This window comes from Cutaneotrichosporon cavernicola, assembly GCF_030864355.1.
Source record: "Cutaneotrichosporon cavernicola HIS019 DNA, chromosome: 3".
Classification (NCBI taxonomy): Eukaryota; Fungi; Basidiomycota; class Tremellomycetes; order Trichosporonales; family Trichosporonaceae; genus Cutaneotrichosporon; species Cutaneotrichosporon cavernicola.
Genome location: NC_083395.1, coordinates 2,437,132 through 2,455,373, shown reverse-complemented (window position 1 = coordinate 2,455,373; position 18,242 = coordinate 2,437,132). Strand labels below are relative to the sequence as shown.

General features: G+C 59.1%; 8 protein-coding genes across 8 annotated transcripts; 4 read left to right on the top strand and 4 right to left on the bottom strand.

Moving 5' to 3' along the window:
- Positions 1–107: 107 nt before the first annotated feature.
- On the bottom strand, positions 108–2,011 carry DPB2 (uncharacterized protein; the record flags this gene model as incomplete). The annotated part of the gene is made up of 8 exons (XM_060599413.1): positions 108–383; positions 420–1,118; positions 1,169–1,372; positions 1,409–1,490; positions 1,531–1,714; positions 1,751–1,820; positions 1,872–1,943; positions 1,979–2,011. 8 exons carry the CDS (start codon positions 2,009–2,011, stop codon positions 108–110), a joined length of 1,620 nt encoding a protein of 539 aa, XP_060456109.1.
- Positions 2,012–2,307: 296 nt separating this feature from the next.
- On the top strand, positions 2,308–4,467 carry NOT5 (uncharacterized protein; the record flags this gene model as incomplete). Its single annotated transcript, XM_060599412.1, has 7 exons — positions 2,308–2,329; positions 2,382–2,614; positions 2,670–3,303; positions 3,349–3,677; positions 3,716–4,032; positions 4,067–4,400; positions 4,444–4,467. 7 exons carry the CDS (start codon positions 2,308–2,310, stop codon positions 4,465–4,467), a joined length of 1,893 nt encoding a protein of 630 aa, XP_060456108.1.
- Positions 4,468–4,832: 365 nt separating this feature from the next.
- Positions 4,833–6,026, top strand: RPS15 (uncharacterized protein; the record flags this gene model as incomplete). Its single annotated transcript, XM_060599410.1, has 7 exons — positions 4,833–4,886; positions 4,972–5,070; positions 5,202–5,207; positions 5,409–5,531; positions 5,607–5,792; positions 5,842–5,966; positions 6,011–6,026. The coding sequence occupies 7 exons, from the start codon at positions 4,833–4,835 to the stop codon at positions 6,024–6,026; spliced, it is 609 nt and encodes a 202-aa protein (XP_060456107.1).
- Positions 6,027–6,576: 550 nt separating this feature from the next.
- Positions 6,577–10,859, bottom strand: CcaverHIS019_0309110 (uncharacterized protein; the record flags this gene model as incomplete). The annotated part of the gene is made up of 5 exons (XM_060599409.1): positions 6,577–9,344; positions 9,621–9,701; positions 9,864–9,929; positions 9,964–10,814; positions 10,849–10,859. The coding sequence occupies 5 exons, from the start codon at positions 10,857–10,859 to the stop codon at positions 6,577–6,579; spliced, it is 3,777 nt and encodes a 1,258-aa protein (XP_060456106.1).
- A 427-nt stretch (positions 10,860–11,286) lies between these two features.
- On the top strand, positions 11,287–12,599 carry CcaverHIS019_0309100 (uncharacterized protein; the record flags this gene model as incomplete). Its single annotated transcript, XM_060599408.1, has 4 exons — positions 11,287–11,306; positions 11,490–11,563; positions 11,942–12,111; positions 12,192–12,599. The coding sequence occupies 4 exons, from the start codon at positions 11,287–11,289 to the stop codon at positions 12,597–12,599; spliced, it is 672 nt and encodes a 223-aa protein (XP_060456105.1).
- A 746-nt stretch (positions 12,600–13,345) lies between these two features.
- On the bottom strand, positions 13,346–14,566 carry RER2 (uncharacterized protein; the record flags this gene model as incomplete). Its single annotated transcript, XM_060599407.1, has 4 exons — positions 13,346–13,709; positions 13,741–13,857; positions 13,908–14,050; positions 14,285–14,566. 4 exons carry the CDS (start codon positions 14,564–14,566, stop codon positions 13,346–13,348), a joined length of 906 nt encoding a protein of 301 aa, XP_060456104.1.
- Positions 14,567–14,999: 433 nt separating this feature from the next.
- CcaverHIS019_0309080 (uncharacterized protein) lies at positions 15,000–16,393 on the top strand (the record flags this gene model as incomplete). The annotated part of the gene is made up of 3 exons (XM_060599406.1): positions 15,000–15,259; positions 15,302–15,665; positions 15,791–16,393. The coding sequence occupies 3 exons, from the start codon at positions 15,000–15,002 to the stop codon at positions 16,391–16,393; spliced, it is 1,227 nt and encodes a 408-aa protein (XP_060456103.1).
- A 251-nt stretch (positions 16,394–16,644) lies between these two features.
- On the bottom strand, positions 16,645–17,807 carry ERV1 (uncharacterized protein; the record flags this gene model as incomplete). The annotated part of the gene is made up of 2 exons (XM_060599405.1): positions 16,645–16,668; positions 17,334–17,807. The coding sequence occupies 2 exons, from the start codon at positions 17,805–17,807 to the stop codon at positions 16,645–16,647; spliced, it is 498 nt and encodes a 165-aa protein (XP_060456102.1).
- Positions 17,808–18,242: the final 435 nt, after the last annotated feature.

The window sequence follows — 18,242 nt, the reverse complement described above, 5'->3', positions numbered from 1 at the left end:
GCTGGTTTCCAGTCGCGTGGCAGAAGCACACAATCACAGCCGGAAGCGCATGTGACAACTGACACCCTCCTTCAACCCAGCCTGATCCATGATGATACATGTACACACTAGTCGAGACTCAACGCGCTCCGCTCGCTCCTCTTCAAATGGGGATAGTACACAGACCACTCAAACTCACCTCCGCTGCCTGCACACACAAACCGCCCTGGGTTAAGCACATGGCAGCCCTCGTACGTGAGCTCGTACCGCTCGTACTTGTCGGCGAGCACAACCGTCGTTGGCATGGGGTACAGCCGCAAGGCGTGGTCGTACTCCCACAGCGTTGGGCGGATGTTCTGCGGCAGCGGCGAGAGATGCGCTTGGTCGAGGATTGTCTGCACGAGCTAGCGTCAGGCTTTCCCCAGACGACAAGAACTCACATAGCGTTTCATGTCGGCCTCCTTCTCGTCCTTGATCGCGACGAGGTTGCGTAGCATTCGTCCCATCAGATCCTCGCGGTAGATGACGATCTCCTGGCCAAAGTACCGCAAGCGGCAAGGGTTGGAGACAAAGCGTGCTTTTGGCACGCGCTGGAGCAGGCGATCCGTGATGGTACTGGGTAATGCTGGGCGCGGAATCGTAGACGAGGACCATGGGTCCAAAGGGCCGGGAACGAAGATGAAGTGAGACTGGTGCAGGAGGGAAAAGGAGAGGATGAGGTCGGTGAGTGCATTGAAGCCCAAAGTGTAGCGCTTCATTCCGCCGTCACCCTCCCATCCACGCTGGCAGAAGTTGCCACAGAGGACAAACGCCATCGGCCTGAACTCAGACGCGTCGGCGTACCCCTGGAACACCTGACGCAGGGCGACCAGCGTTCGCGGATGATCGAGCCAGACGTCCGAGAAGAAGGCGAAGGACACGTGCTCGTTGGCCAGCACTGTTGGGATGTACTTGTCCTCGTCCTTCTGAGACATTGCCCCGCCACCCAGAAAGTCGACGTGCCCGTGTAGCGCTCGCGCGACCTCACGCTTTTCTGATGGCGGGTGGCCCATGGCCAGGACGCGGATCGTGTTTTCAATCGTGTACTCGCCCTCTATGAGGACCATGCAGCCTTCCGTGAACAGACCCTCACCAGGCACCTGTCTGTCAGTTCTCCGTCTCCGTAGAGTCCGTAAATCCGTAAACTCACGGCGTCCACCATGTCTAGCACTACCCGCCCATCACCGTCCTCGATTGTCAACCGTCCCTCAGGATCGCGGGAGAGCATGCCGAAGAGGAGGAAGAGCTGGCCTGCCCGACCGAGCAGGTTCTGCGTCGACGTGAGCTTGAGGTACTTGGAACGGTCGTTTCCTCCCATCGCTGGCGGTGTGAAGTTCTCGTTTCGCTGGATGATCTGCTGTCAGAATAGGGGACAACAATTTCATCTGACCTCTCGGATGATGCCCCACCGTTCGCGCATATACGCCGAGCGGTTCATCGCCTGCCCCCCGAGTTTCGGTTTGTTCTTAGGTCTGCGTGTCAGCTGGACAACATTGACTCCCTCCAGCTCACACCGTGAAGCCGCTTCGGACAATGTCAAAGTGCTGCGCGGGCATGTCGAAGCTGTCCACGGCTGAGAAGTGTGCCTCCACATTGATGTCTGTCGGGTCCATCGCGTCCGCGCCATCTGTACCGCCAAGCTGGAGGATCTCGTAGGCGTGTTTCAACCCGTCAAGCGAGACGAGGGAAGGGGCGTCTGGTGTCAGCTGGGAGAAGCCGTCGCTCTGCTCACCCTGGCCTTTGAGGTACTCGCGTGCCCAGAAATCCAACCCCAATGCCCACTCGTCCTCTGGGATCTCGTTCTGGGAGGTGCGTCAGTGCCTACCTTGGGCGAAGAACGTTGGCGGACTCACTTCCAACAACACATTCTCGATGTACTCTAGTGCTGGGGCGGGGAGTGTAAGTGAGTACTTGGTCGAGAAGACCTGCGCGAGTTAGATGTATCAATATCCTGGCGTACCTTGACGATTGCTGCCCGGAGTGACCTGGACATCGCTGTGATGAGAGGAGGTCGACAAGAACAGAGTCTGGAAGTAGCTCAAGTTCAGGAAAGCCGGGAAAGCCGTCGCGTCCAAATCGACCTCCACATTACACGCACCATAACCCACAGCGACGCGTCTGTTGCATGCCTATATATTTAGGCATGCTAAATCATCACGTGATGAGCAGCGAAACAATAGGCGTGAGCATTGTCCGGCGAAAGGCGGAGGGGGCACCACCTGACTACCTCTTGCCATCGTCGTACAGCATACAGTCAACACCTTCCTTCGACAACATTGTTCATCCACCATGGCGTTGAGGAAGCTACAGAGTGCGTACATCCTTGAGGATCGGTATGGAACCCTTGCTCATGCATCCCGCAGCCGAGATCGATCGAACACTCAAGTCTGTCGCCACCGGCGTCGAGACCTTTGAGTCCACCTTTGATAAGCTCAACCATGCGTCCAATGCGACCCAGAAGGACAAGCTCGAGACAGATCTCAAGACACAGATCAAGAAGCTCCAGCGCATGCGTGACCAGATCAAGGTCTGGTTGGGCAGTAGCGATATCAAGGACAAGAGCGCACTTCTCGATAACCGCAAGCTAATCGAGACAGTGAGTGCGGAAGACGCGTCCCCCGCTCCGCAACTTGCGCTGACACGTTTCTCAGCAAATGGAACGCTTCAAAGCCTTAGAAAAAGAAATGAAGATGAAAGCCTTCTCCAAAGAAGGTTTGATCGCAGCCGCGCGGTTAGACCCAGCAGAAAAGGCCAGGCGCGACATGATCGATTGGATCGGCACTACAACCGACGAGTTGTCTCGACAGATCGAGGCCACCGAGGCCGAACAAGAACAACTGCAGTCGGCCGGGCGCAAGAAGAAGCAACCTTCAGAACGCCTCATCGAGCTTGAACAACTCAACGAGCGACGCGGTTGGCACATCGGGCGACTGGAGATTGTGCAGCGCATGTTCGAGAACGGGCAATTGACAATCGACAGACTCGAGGACATCCAGGAGGACGTCAAGTACTTTGTCGAGGCCAACACCGAGGAAGACTTTGATTTTGACCTCGGCATCTACGATGACCTCAACCTGCAGGACGTTGAGGAGGAGTACAACCCCGCCGATTACGGACATACGGCCGAGGACTCTTCCAACATCGACACCAGCTCTGTCGCGGACACGCTCGAAACTCCTTCCAAGACGCCCAAGGAGGAGAGAAAGTCCAAACGTCTTGCCGCCGCATCTACAGCTGCTGAAGACGACACTCCACCAAGTCCGGTGACGACAAAAAGCCGGAAAAGTGAGTTGGGTGGCAACTTGTCGAGACACTTTCTGATCTCAACAGAGGACAAAGAGAAGAAGGAGAAGGAGTTCAAGGCCGAGCCCGCCGCGCCCGAACCTCCAACACCAGTCCAAGCGCCACCAGCCAAACCTGCACCGCTGCCGCCTATCCGTTATGCCGCTGCCGCTGCCGCCGCTGTTGGGGCAGCATCTCATCCTCCAGCACACCACACTCCTGAGCCTCCCGCAGTCGTCCACAAGGCTGAGTCCACGGTGTCCGTCGCCGACGATGCCACGCCTTCCGAGACCGAGGCACCAACAGAGGAGACTTCGACGTCCGCATCTATCGCTCCCTCAACGGCGGCCTCTGCTGTTGACGTTTCGCAGTCCAACGTGAGTCACTTATCCCGTCGTCCAGTGCTGACGTACAGGGACATCCTCCATCGCTTCCCCCAGGCATTTCCGCCACCCCCTCGCCTGTGTCTGCGGAGCCTCCTAGCAACATTAATGGCGGCGTCTCGCAGCTGTCCTCACTGTCGCAGCTGCCGCAGGCGGACTCGTCGCGCACCACCACCGCTGCCAACTACGCGCAGAGCCCGCGCAAGGACCAGACTGTTCTCGAGAGTCTCATGCAGAGCTTCGGCGTCGCCAAGGAGATGGCTGACCGCCGGACCACTGATCCCGATGAGCTCCACAACGCGCTCGACGGCTCCTTCCGTAACGCGCCTGCCCAGGTCGACGCTGAACCGTGAGTCATTCTCTCTACCAGAGCTAACGACCAGGCCACGGTACTACCACCCCCAGAACCCCGTGAAGACGCCGTCGTACTACTCCCAGGCGCGCCTACCGCTCCTCGAGGACAAGAGCATCTACCAGCGTCTCGAGCTGGACCAGCTGTTCTACATCTTCTACTACATGACAGGGACATACGAGCAGTGGCTCGCAGCCCAGGAGCTCAAGCGCCAGAGCTGGCGCTTCCACAAGCAGTACTTGACATGGTTCCAGCGCGCACACAACCCACAGGCCATTACCGAGGACTACGAGCAGGGTGGATACTACTACTTTGACTGGGAGAACTCTTGGTGCCAGCGCCGCAAGAGCGACTTCCGGTTCGAGGTGAGTGTTGTGGACTGTGAAGGGACTAGTGCTGACAGACTAGTACCGCTGGCTTTCCGACCACTGAGCGTTCATGTAGCATCCACAGATGAGATATTAGCTGCGGCTGCGGAGCAGCCTGATGTAACCAGCACACGTAGATATTATTATGGAGAGTGAGCGAGAGATGTGCAAGCAAGCAAGGAAGCGGGCATGTATGGACGTTACGGGCTGAGTATGTGAGAGCGCCCAGGGCTCGAAGCAGCGTTGGCGGGCCAAAACACGGATGCCGTATAGAGTGTACAAGGACCGTAGGGGTTTGCATGGTGCAGTGTATCCATTGCTCGGCAGCAAGCAGACAAGGTCTGCCAGCTAAGACTGCTGACGCGGTCATTGCCTTGCGCTGGAGTCGTTCTCACCCCGCTCCGTTTCGTCGGTCCTCGTAAGCGAAGGATGGCGAGCGCTCCAAAGAACGCATCGGGGTTGAAAGAGAACATCATCTTTCTGGTGATCAGCGAGTATAGGTCCAAACGGTGGACGCGGAATCAATTGTTAAATTGGGGGTTGAAACAATTTTCTAACTGCCACACAGAGTTTGCCAAATTCCCGACCGGGGTTTGGCCCTCGAAGGCTCCCTGCTGGTGGTGGTTTCGAGGTTTGGTGGCCATTAACCGTCTCTCTACCAAAAATCGTGCGTGCCATCGACGACAACCACGACCGCCTGCTGACGCTCTCGCTTCTCGACTCTCGACACTCGACACTCCGCGCGCTACTCCTTCCCCGCGACCCATCTTTCCCCGTTCGATTCCGTTCGCACCACAGATCATGGTGGGTATCGCTGGTCGTGCGAAGAGAGGGCACCATGGAGGAGGGGGGGCCACACGAAGGGGAATGAAGGGGGGCAATGTCGAGAAGAGGATGAGAATGCGTGCGCGACGCGCGACATTGCGAAGTGCCCAGTGTGCGCGAGACGAGCTGGACGGGACGCCGACGAAGATCTGCACGAACACGAACAGGCACTGACCGCAGGCTGAGTTTACTTCCGGTGAGGACGCTGCCGCCAAGAAGGCTTCGCGCTCGTTCAAGAAGTACTCGTACCGTGGCGTCGAGCTTGACCAGCTCCTCGACCTCTCGAACGAGGCGTTCATTGAGGTGCGTTGATCCGAGTGGCGGCGAGGCCATCTTCCTCGAGGCGTCCAACCGCCCCCCACTCACCACTCACACCAGATCGTCCACGCTCGTGCCCGCCGTCGCTTCCAGCGTGGTCTCAAGTCGCGCCCCATGCGCCTCATCAAGAAGCTCCGCAAGGCCAAGAAGGAGGCTGGCCCCCACGCCAAGCCCGTCATGGTCAAGACCCACCTCCGTGACATGATCATCGTCCCTGAGATGATCGGCTCGGTTGTCGGTGTCTACGTGAGTTTGCGCGACGGATACAGCGGTTTTGAAACATGTCTGACGCCAGAACGGCAAGACCTTCACCACGGTCGAGGTCAAGCCCGAGATGACTGGCCACTACCTCGGCGAGTTCTCGATCACCTACAAGCCCGTCGGCCACGGCCGTGGCGCCAACATGGCCAACTCCCGGTTGTGCGTACTTTATGCCTTGTTGACTGTGATTATTCTAACGCCAGCGTCCCGCTCAAGTAAGCGTGGTGCCCCGAGGTTAGGCTTGTACGACGTAGGGATGCATTCGCTGGCCATTTGGCTAGACTGCAGTAGAAGTGTGGCAAGCAGCGAGAGTACAGATCCGTGTCGTTGAGAGAAGCGCGGGAGGACTTTTTGGCTTTGCACTGTTGTGCTGACTGGAATTGCGGTGATAGATTGATTGGGATTGGGTGGGTTTCTCTTCTGGTGCAGACCAGGTGTCTCTCGAATGGCGTCGCTCACTGGTGCCGGTGGAGGTTTCGCTGGATGTTGGCTCGTTGGACAAAATCTGAGGGTACTCCCAAGCTTCTGATCCGTCGCTAGGACAAACGCGGCCAAGCTCCCAGCTGTCAGTCAGTCGACATTCGACAAGCTAACACTATCCACTCCCCCACTCATCACAATCGTATATGCATACACAGCAACATCTAGGTATCGTCCTCGTGTTTCTATCGACTTGACTTCTCACTTCTCATCTCAATTCTTCTCACTCTTCTCACCTCTCACTTGACTTCTCACCTCTCACTTGACTTCTCACCCTCTCACCCTCCAACTACTGATACCGCGAAAACACGCTTCCCTCATCGCTGTCGAGGCGCGCGCTGCGCACGCTCTCTGGCGTGTCGCGGAGGTTGATGTTGCTCACCATGGTGGACACGAACCCATCCTGTCCCGGCCGGAGGGACGCCTGGCTCGGAAAGCTCGCAAGCGAGCCCTGTCGTACCCGGTGGTGGGTGGGTGTGCTTGGCGCAGTGTGGGCGGGTCTGGGCCGGGCGGGTATTGTCGCGGACCGAGTGGGAGTTTTTGGTGGCGCGGGTCTGTCTGCGAGGGGGGAGGGTGGGGGTACGGCCAGAGGGGAGGGTGGCAGCCTGCTGGGTGAGGAGGGAGGTAGGCCGATGTACCGAGTGGCGAGGGATGTGGGCGGCGGTGTTGGTGACAACCCTGAGCTCGATGCACTCGCGCCGGTGATAGCGGGCGAGAGGGTGGGGAAGCTGCTCTTGAACTTCTCCAGGCTGCTGTTGCTACTTGTCCGACTTGTGCCCGTTGTCGAGGGCGATAAGATCTGGAGAACGCGGTCGAGAGCAGCGAGGCTGGGTGGTCCGTCAAGCGTCGCAAGACTGGGCGGCTCCTCAAGCACCGCGAACCTGGGCGACTCCATGGCCGAGAGGGCAAGTGGTGCCTCGGCGCCGCTGGGACTTCGCGTGCTCGCTGGCGTAATCATGTCCCCGCTCATCTCCGCGGTCGACGGCGGCCTGGAACGCGGGCGTACCCGGAGTGGGGCGGTGACGGTTGGCGGCGAGTCGAGGCTGCCCAGTGGAGAGGAGGGACACACCGGAAGGGGAGGAGGGGGAGGGTACTGGAGATGATGGGGGAGACGCGACTCGGTGGACGGCGGTGACATGGGCTCTGGCGACTCTGGGCGCGGTGGTAACTCCTTGTCCGATCCGCCGCTCATCTTGCGGGTGGTGTAGATCCCAAGCCCGGCGAAGGCTGTAAGGGGTCCAGTGGTGCCCTCCAAGATGTCGTCCTCCACGCTCTCGACAGTGGGTCTCGAGATTAGGGGGATCTCGAAGTGCGAGGGCATGTGCAGGCGGGCTGGGCTAGGCGAAGGAGGCGGCGACGGGCTAGCTGACGGCGACGAGCTAGCTGGCGGCGAAGGTACCGCGACGGGGGGGATAAAGTCAAATGATAAGTCGAGGTCGCGCTCGCCGAGGGCGCCGAATACACTCGAATGCGAGGCTGCGCTCCTCATGCTCTCGACCGCGCTCAGACGATGTACCTCGAGCTCAGCGCCAAGCTCGGCGCACATCAGAGATTTGAGTGGGAGCGGCGGCGGAGGTGAGGCGGGCATAGGCCGGGGCCCAAAGTGCACCGAGGTTATGTCCGCCTCCTGCGACGTTTCTCTCGCACTAGGAACTGTCTTGACTGAGACCGGCTGGGGATGGGCCTGGGGCAGCGGGAGGGGCTTGGCCTGGAGGAGAGCCTGGGAAGAGAGGGCCAGGGCAGGGAACGGGACGCCGAGGTTCTCTTTCGGTGGGAGGAGGAGGGGCGCATCGTCGTCGGTGTCCGTGAAGGGGTTGGAGTACGTTCGCGCGTGGAGGGCCGATCCGAGGCGGTTACCGGCCGGGTCGTAGACGGTGGTGCCCATTTTGGGCCCAAGGGGGTAGTGGTACGCACTCGACTCGGTGTCGCTCTTCGGGTCCCAAGCGTCCCATGGTGCTGTCTGTTTCCGGCCTGAGACGCGCTTGCCGGAGATGCGCTTTGAGGAGGCACGTGCCATCGTCGCTCCGCTCAGTCCCCCGGCGACACCAATCAGCTGCGCGACGGCGGGGACACCTCTCGACGCCTCTGATGTGTAGGCGTCGCTGCCGTGGCTGCGCGCGGACGAGGCCGAGCTGGTCGCACTGAGGGGCGGGTAGACGTAGACCTGACTGGGCTCCGCGGGCGGGTGGGGTAAGGGTCGCTCGAGTATCCGGTGACCAGCCGAACTCTCGTCGGCGTCGTATGCGTCGGACAAGTGCGCGTCCGACTCATACATTTCGTGGGTCGCCTTTGCAGTCTCCCCTCCTATGACGACAACAGTTGGAGCGATGGGCTCAGGGGCAGGCGCGGTGTAGGGAAACGGTGTGATGTTGCTAAGCTCGGCAGTCCGTTGAGGCCTGTAGCTCGGGCGCGTAGCGAGCCCATTCACAGCGCTTGCGACAACGGCCTCGCCACTGACGGCACTGCGAGGGTTTCTGCTTAAACATCCGGGGACGCCACGGACACCCATGTCACGCTCGTGGCTAAACACGATGTCGTCCGGATTGTACGGCTTAGGTGGGAGCGGGAGGCTGTTCTCACCCTGGAAAGGGAGCAGCGGCTGAGGCTGGAAGTGGTCCCGCGTCTCGGCGGCGAAGATGGTTGGTTTGCGGTACGGTTCACCACCCAGAGGGACGTACGCGGGCCGGCGCCAGATCTTGGTGCCGAGGCGCTGTAAGAGGGATTTCTGCCGCTGCGGAGACGGGTGGCCCCTGTCGCGCGGCGAGTTGCGGAGAACTGCACCCTTTTCCAAGGCGCCCTTCTCCATGTCATCCTGGATGAGGTTCTGGCGGTCCTCCTCATTCTTCTTGGCGCGGCGGCGGCGGCGGAGACACCACCAAAACATGAGCAAGGCGAAGCCAAGGAGTAACACGCCGCCGATCAGGCCGACAGTGAGACCCAGCGTAAGAGGCGCAATGCTCGGCGCTGCGCCTATGGGCGACGACGAGTCTGTGGACGTCGGTGTTGGTGAGCCCACCCCAGTGCCTGCGGTTAAGACGTTCTCCCCACTGGTCGAACCTGAGTTGTCATGAGACCCACCAGTGTCGGTGCTGGAAGAATTACTAGTTACGGAAGCGGGCGTGTACTCCGGCAGAGTACTTGTGCCGGGGTTGTGAGAGCCATTCCCAGTGTTGGAGCCGGTGGTTGAGTCAGTTTTGGGGTCGCCGCTGGTTCCACCGCCTGTGCTGGTCCCAGTGCCACTTTCAGCTCCAGTGTCGCCCTCAATCCCAGTGCCTCTTCCCCCAGTGCCAGAGCCGGTGCTCCCATCAGTGGCAGGAGTGCCGGTCCCAGAACCCGAGGCGTGCATGCCAACGGGGGCGGCCCTCGAGTTGATGATTATCGTGTCCGGAGGAACCGGCGCACTCTTGCCGTAGCCTATTGTCAGTGGGATTCTAAGCCGTAGGCTTGGAGAACGGATGAAGGCTGTGAAGAGAGAGAGCGTCGGGAGAGAAAGGGGGACACGATGGCGACGATGAAGTTGCGGATTGCGACTACGAAGGTGGTGAAGAACGCCACACTAGCCCGACATGCACTCACCTCCGAATACGATCACCTGGCCGCCGCCACCCGTCGCAGCGACATGGTCGTATCTACCCAACACCCCTGCTGTCAGCTCACGACTCATCACCAAGCTAACCATTCCCTCCATCAAACGTCTGCGTCCAGCTCAGGTGCTGCGGGTCGAGTATCCACCCGTCGTTGAGGGGCTTGCCCTCGGCATCGGCGCCCCCGAAAACGAACACCGAGCCGTCGGGGTTAAGTGTCGCAAACGCACTGCGCCGTGCCACCGGAGCGGCGGGGACATTTATGCTCTCCCACGTTGCCGAGCTGGACGTGGTGTCGAGGGCGTACAACGTGTCGAGAGGCTGGAGTGCTATGGCACCACTTTGTGACGTAACTCCCCCCATGACAAGAAGCGTGCCATTGGACAGGAGTACCGACGAGTGGCCGTAAATGGCCGCAGGAAGGTGTACGAGTGGACTAAAGCTCATGCTCTCGGGGTCGAAGACGAAGGTCTGTGCAAACGTCTCACTGTAGTCCGTCTCCTGTCCACCCGTAATGTATACCTTACCTCCCGAGGCCGGAGCAGCGCAAGAGTGCCGTACGCGGCGGCTGGGCTGGGCGCCCAATCCCTCAGGAAGCTGGGTGTAATTCATGGTTCCAGTAGTGGGGTTGAGGGTTAGGAGGTGAGCTGAACGAACGTCGCTTATGGGCGATGCCCAGCCGCCGTCGCCACCGAACGAGAGAAGGGTCCACTCCCCATCCTTGGAGAAGAGGGGTGCGAGGCAGTGCCATGCGTAAGAGGGCCCATTGGGGAAGAGGGAATAGGGCGGGTTAGAGGTGGGGAAGGAGGCCATGAGAGGGAGGACGACTGTATCCCCGCTGTTTGGGGCCGACGAGTACGAGAACTGTCCCGAGGGGTCCGTCTTGCCTCCTTGAATGACGACCGTCGGGGGTTGGGAGAGGACTGCAACTGCCGCACCCCACCTATTGTCAACTTTGTGCTGCCACGCAGACATACCGCGGAATCATATTGTATGCGTTTACGAGCGTGGCGTGCACCGCCACGGCCACGACGAGCGCCAGCGCCAGTGGGGGCGTCATCTGAGCTAGCCCGCAGAGTCTGATGGTAGTGTTCAAGAGATGTCCAGAGGTATGAAGTTGAGGAGTGGAGGAGTGGAGGAGTGGATGAACAGGATGGGTGGTGTTGTTGGTGAATGTTTGTTTGGTGCAAAAGGCAGAGGGATGCGCGAGAAAGAAGTCAGTCTCGTGGGAGGAAGGAGGCTTGTGCTCTCTATACCATTTGAATCTGTTTCCTCCCTTCCCCCTTGTTTACTGTATTACCAGTGGATCATAGCGTCAGTGTACTGAATTTGCCATATTGTTTAACTGTCATTTGTTCGCCCCTCACTAACGCTCGGACCTCATTCAATGTTCCCATCGTCCAAACAAACACAAAATGCCTGCCACGGCCACGTCGTAGAATACAATGAGGGAACTAGGGTGTTTATCCGTCAAACGAAACGAGGTCCAAGTGGACACGGACCGCCGCGGCATCAAAATAAATCGTACCTCCAAAACCACGTGTCTTCTTAAATTTTAACCCCGACCCGCCGATAGGCCCTCCACCCTCTCCCTGGCTCTCTGGCTGCTGGCTGCCAGTGCCACGGCCTGGTTGATAGCTGATTGTTGCGACGACTTGCTCCTTGTCCGCTACCAAGAACCACCAAAAAAAGGTGAGCACGCTCGGCGTGCCCCTGCGAAGCCGTGGTCGCGACGTCCAGAACGGTCGTATTCGTCGGGAGCGCCTTCGGCGCGGGGGCGCCGCCCTCGACCTGCGTCTTTGCGTGAGCGCGTGCGCGCGCTGGCGGATGGACGTAGGCCCGGCCGTGTCACCAGTTATGGGGACACTGTTCACTCTGCGCGAGAGCAAGAGCAATCGCGGGCTCGTGATTCATGCTGCGGCGTGAAGACATTCGAGTTGCAGTGTCAGCTTGGCTACGCCAAGCTGGTATTGACAGAGGGACGTCGTGGCCGAGAGAAGCGGTGGAACAGAGTCGTCTTTGACGGCGAGGGCGGCCATGCCGTTCGATATCCCCGCATGCTAACGACAGTCAAAATGGGCATCGACATCCGCCGCCACCACGTCAAGAAGGGCGCTCGCCAGGCCCCCAAGTCCGAGGACCCGTACCTCCTCCTCCTCGTCAAGCTTTACCGCTTCCTTGCCCGCCGCACTGAGTCGCGCTTCAACAAGGTCGTCCTTAAGCGTCTCTTTATGAGCAAGGTGAGTCAGCGCGAGGCGGAAGCAAGCCCGAGTCTTGCGACAAGCCAGCCAAAATTTCAGAACCGCAACTCACACACCAGATCAACCGCCCCCCCATCTCGCTCTCGCGCATCGTCAAGGAGACCAAGGGCTCGAACCCCGACAACTCCAAGACTGTCGTCCTCGTCGGCCGTGTCCTCGACGACGAGCGCATGCCCACCCTCCCCAAGCTCTCGGTCGCCGCCCTCGGCTTCTCTGCCTCGGCCAAGGCCCGCATCGTCGCTGCCGGCGGTGAGGCTCTTACCCTCGACCAGCTCGCCCTCCGTGCCCCCACCGGCTCGAACACTGTCCTCCTCCGCGGCAAGCGCAACGTCCGTGAGGCCGTTGCCCACTTCGGCGGCCCCCTCAAGGGCGCCAAGCCCTACGTTCAGTCCAAGGGCCGCAAGTTCGAGAAGGCCCGTGGTCGCCGTGCTTCGCGTGGCTTCAAGATCAAGTCGAGCCACAAGTAATCGTCTTGTATCTGGCGGCGTGGTTCTGTACGGGATGTACGATTCTCTGCACATGGAGACTGTAATTCTAGATGGCAAGGGGAGGGACCAAAGGCAGAGCGTGGCACTGACGTTGATCTATGGGTCTGATGGAAGCATCTGTCTCTGTCCTGGGAGCTGAGGAATGTCAACAATAGCGCAGAATGAAAGTGGGGCAGCGAGTCAGCAGGCCAGAACGGAAACGGGATCCGAAATTGGAGCTTTACTGTCCCCATCCCCTCGCAACTTGTTCGGTTCACCCTGGTTGGGCGTAGTCGAGGCTTGCAACTAGTAGACTCAAATAGGAGCAAGTACGTGTGCTTGTTTCCCACACACGCAGAAATGATCCTCTTCATACTCGGCGCCACATCATCGCATACCCGCTCCGCTGTCAGTGTCGGTCCGCTCGAGGTCGCAGTCGTCGCAGTTGCGTTGCTTGCTTGCACTTGGGGGGTGGTGAGCGACCCTCATGTCATTAAAGTTAACGCAAGTTCAGGGCAGCCAAGGCACCAGCACCCGACATTGAAGCTGCGTACCCAGACGACATGGAGTGGTAGTATCCTCTCTCGCTACCACACTGCGTGAGCAACGCATGGACAATTGTGCGAGCTTCAAGCCGGTCGAGCGTATCTCTGGACAATACGACGTTACAGTCTCCCACTCTCAGGCCTGATGACAACATGCTGGACATGACTCTATCGTATCGTATGCAATGCGACTCCCCAATGCTACTCCCACCCCTCGTGCCGCTCGCCTCGCAACCACTCGCGCTGCTGCCACCCCAACAGGATGGGCAACAGGTCCGTCAGCCCAAAATCAGGCCAGTACGTCTTGACAAAGTGGACCTGCGCGCCCCGGTCCGCTTGCCAGAGCATAAAGTCCGAGAGGCGTTTCGTGTCACTCGTACGGATGAGGATGTCGAGCGCACCTCCACCAGCCGCAATGTCCTCAGCAGCAGATACGGACTGCAGGCGTCCAAACACAGCTTCTGGTGTGATGGCTTTAGGGCTCGGATTGGAGGCTAGCGTATCCCGCACCGCAGTCGTAATCTCGTCCCGCGAAGCGTAGGGTCCGCATACGTTGAGCACGCCGCTGAGGTCAGCTTTTTCTGGTGCTGACTCACTTCTTGTTCCCCGCAGTCGCCGCCTCCATCTCCTGTAATGCTTTCTGCATGTCGGGCTTGAGTAGTTCCATGCGTCCGATGCAGCGTAACCGGATGCTGTGTTGCTGGAGGAAGCCACTGTTGTCAGCTACGCACGAAAGCGAGTTAATCGCGCATTGAGTACTCACCCCTCGCGACAGATCTCGGCCAGCGACTCGGTCGCGAGGCGCATCAACGTGTCCACCTCCTCTGGAGAACGGCGGAAGTTGTCGATCGCGAACGCGTACACCGACACGATGGGGATATTGAGGCGCAGGCAGATCCGGAGGGTCTGGAGTCAGCTCTGCGCGATTCAACTAGCTGGCAAGATGGGCCCTGGACGGCGATTGTGCCCGCGTGCAGGGTGGGACATCGGGGAAGGAGAGGGGGGTGGGGAGGAAGGTAGCCAATGCCTCCACGACCGCCCTTTTCTGTGCGACCGACAGATGACGATCTCTCTGCCCCGCCTATCCCAACCCAGCGCTGGCCCCATCGCCCCCACCACACCCCTCGGCGCCACACTCACCCGCTTGAGCGACTCGCTGCCCTTCTCGTGCCCGCGCGCAATCCTCTGCCCGTGGCTTCGTGCATACCGCCTATTCCCATCCATGACGAATCCAATGTGTGTAGGCATCGGACCGAGGGCGATAACGGAGAGGAGGAGGGTAGTGAGGAGGGTGTGGATGGAGTGGAGGAGGGCGGAGATGGGCCACAGAAGCGCCCGAGTGGCGCCGCGTACCTCGCCGTCGTCGGGTGCTGCCGTAGGGACGTCAGTCTTGATAGGTGGTGGCTTGTTCCTCTTGCCCATCTTGTTGTGTAGTGTAGTGTAGTGAGAGATTGGACGCGATGTGCTGGCCGCTTGACCGGTTTGGCCACGCTGGAATCTTTGTGTCCCCAACATTACCCAGAGATGTGCCGTGCCTGAGAGGTCAAGAGGGGCCGCCGGTGGAGGTAGAGTGGCGTAGAGTGAGGGTTCAAGATATCAACACGTGGCATCAGTTACACGTGACATTATGATGCCCCCGAGTTGGAGCGAGTTTGCGATGGAGACGGAAAGGCTGGATGAGATGATGATTCCCCATCCGACGGCGTTCCTAACGTCATTCTCAAACTCTCTTCTTATCCCAACATCACAACGCAACGCAACACCTGGTCCTCGTGATCAACCACTCTCACTAACAAAACACGACCAGCACGACCTGGTCCTTGTTCTCGCCACCATTCTTTCCATTCGCCGTACAATGCTCCGCCGCCGACTTTCGGCTGGCGCCCTTCGCGCCCAGGCGCAGCTGCACACCCAGACACCGCCGTCGACACCTCGCAAGGCTGCCAATGTGACTCGCTCTGCCGCAGCGGCCAAGGCTACCATCTCGCCGAACGCGCAGAGCAAGTCGCTCGGCTCGGTCGTCCTCCTCAACACCCAGCGTAGCTGGAAGGGCGAGACGGTCGTGACTCTCAAGGCTGAACTCAAAAAACGCGGCCTCACCCAGACCGGAAACAAGTGCGTCGGCTCTCGCTCTAAAGATAGTATGCTGACCTTTAGGGCTATGCTCGTCTCGCGTCTCGAGAGCGCGGACACGACCGGCCTCGCTCCCCCAGTGCCGCCCATCTCGCGCGTGCTTCGCGCCGAGGCCAAGGCCCGCGCCCAGCGTACGCGCGCCTACGCGACCCCGAGTGGTGCCAAGAGTGCCGGTCGCGAGGACGCCGTCAGCCCCGTGATTACCACTTCCGAGGACGTCAATGTCAACGCGCCCGCTGCCGAGGTGCCGTCTGTTGGGGAGCAGACCCCTGAGGAGAAGACGTCTGCGCCAGGCCTCCCTTCGGGGAAGCAAACAAACCCCACACCCCAGGAGTTTACTATCCACTTCCCCGACCCCAAGCCGGACAAAGAATCGCCTCAGACCATTGTGAGTCACTAGTGACGCACACCGTGAGAACTGCTCCACATTTCCACAAGTTGCGAGAATGTTTCATTGGGGTGCCTGAGTTTCTTCGGTCCGGGCCGGTCCTAGTGTACGGTCGCTGACTCTAGCCTACACTCCCACACCACATTACGTCAACGGCCACTAGACCGCTCCCGGATGACGTTGACGAGAACTTTGGCCTGCCCAAGATTATGACCATTGCATCGGCGTCGACGCACCCCGACGGTGGGCCTGTGCACGGCACCACCAAGGTCACGGACGACGACCTAACTGACAAGGTGGTCAGCAAGGCCAAGGAGCAAATCCAGGCCGCCAAACAAGCCGAGGACGAGATTCTTGAGCTTAGCGGTCTCCCCGTCGACCCGCCGACCAGCGAAGGTAGTGGGAAACCCTCGAAGCCACTGTCGTCGGATGAGATGACTGCCAAGGTGGTCAGCAAGGCCAAGGAGAAGATCGACGCAGCAAAGGCGGCAACAGCCGAGATCCTCGAGTTGAGCGGACTTCCGGTCGACAACCCGGACGACCCGCTCGACATGAAGGGTGCTGGCAGCTACAAGCATTCCGCGCGGCCACTCAACCCTGAGGAGCACCGCGGCGCGTGGATTCTCGGTGGGCTGATCGGTGGTGTGGTTCTCCTGGGCTGGTACGGGGAGAAGAAGAAGAAGGGGGCAAAGGAGCAGCCCAAAGCCGAGGCTAAGGACAAGAACTAGCGCCCCGTCAACCCGTGTAGATTAGTTGTGAAAGTTATGCCACCTCATGATAGATTGATGTGATGTGGGGAGGTGCAAAAAGAGATGGGTCAACTTGGTCCGTGCTAGACAAGCTCCAGTGGCCAGCTGGAACCGGTCATTAAGGCATCTTGCAACCAAGCTAATTACCATACCAATTCGGCTGCTAGGAATTTAATCCCGCTAATGTTCCCAATAGTCCGTGCTTAGCAGGCGTCGAAAACGTTTCGACTTTAACCCGGGGTCGAACCCAGGACCTACCGTTAAGGGCATCCTACGACTTTGGGACTTGCTCTAACAAGAGAGCTAGCCTGAATGGTATTTCTAAGCAAATCCACTTCCTTTTCACGGGCCAGCAGAGCGGATGAGATAAAGTTTGCTTCAAGATTTTGTGACATCGACGTCCCAAGCTCCCGCGTTCGGTGTCCTGCACACCACCTTGGAAAGACGCAATCCAATTACTGAGCTGCATGCACATGGTGCGAGCTCGGCTATGTTGATGTGTACAGGCGCACAGGCGGCGACACATAAATATGACATCGACCAGTCCACACCACAAGCAGACGAACGACACCATGCGCCGAGGTCATATGGTCAATAGAGCTAGCCAGGATCCGCTCGCTACTTGACCACTGGAGTGACCCAGTGCTGACTTGAACGTGACGACAAATCATGAATGAGTTGTAGCAGTGTACATGTATGTAATCTACACCTATCTATGCGGTTCTGTGCCGATCTTTTGCGAGGAGCCTGTGCCCAAACGCCCTTGTTGGCTCTAGTCGCACCGCCCATCAGCCGGCCCGTCCTTCCACCTCTCATCCATCGTCTTCCAATCACAAGTCCAAACATTCTTCCCAAGCTTACGATTCACCTCATTATGCCGCTCGCACAACCACCGACTAAGCCCCTCCCGACCACTAACGTCGGGTGGATTAGCCTTGGTATCGGCCCCAAAGTCATCGGCACACGGCGTGCACGGATACAGGGTCGGCAACGAGCCGAGGAGCGCACGCATGCGGTTCTGCTGCTCGGTATTCGCCTTGAGTGGATAATACGCCGCCGTGGTGTGCAGGAACGTCCATGTTGCGCGGCCGAGCTCGCCGGTGTCGGGGGGACATTCACTGCGGTCGACCTCCACCTTGTCTTCCTTTTTCTTAATGGCCGCACCTCCAGCCATCGCTGCCATCATCGCCATTGGATCCTTGGAAGTGGAGGAAGACGCGCCCTTCTTCACGACCTTGATCTTTGCCCAGTCTTGCCAGCTGTTGCAGACTTTGCATGGCTTGCCGTCCTCGCCGAGGATTAGGCCGGGAGGGAGGTTTGGGTGCGTCTCCTTGGTCGTGCGGAGGGGCTGGGCAGGAGATGCCGAAGAGGTGGAAGAGGACTCGGCCGTCATCGTGGGGAGAGCCAGCGGGAGCGAGGTGGGGGGGAAAGGGGGGAAGAGGGGCCCGAGACGTTGGGAGCCCAATAAGGAAACGAGATGGCTGGGTTGAGTTAAGAGGAAAGAGGTATGGTGTGCTGTGTTTCCTACGCGCAGTTGTTACCGCGTTGAGGTTGTGTTCAGTGGTTGGTAAGGTTGGTGATCTCGAAATTCATTCTGATGTCACTTCCAACTTGTTGCACGCTTGGTCAGCCGGCCAGGCACCGCCAGCAAGCACTGGCCAACGTGTAAAGTCCTAGAACTCCTGGATCAAATACAACCTCATACACAATCTCAAATACAATCTCAAACAGAGCACTGTCTCAAAGAATCAAATATAGTCGATTACAATCCAAAGGCCAGAATAAGCGAACCCTAGGTCAGCCCCGATCTTCTGCGCCATAAACCACA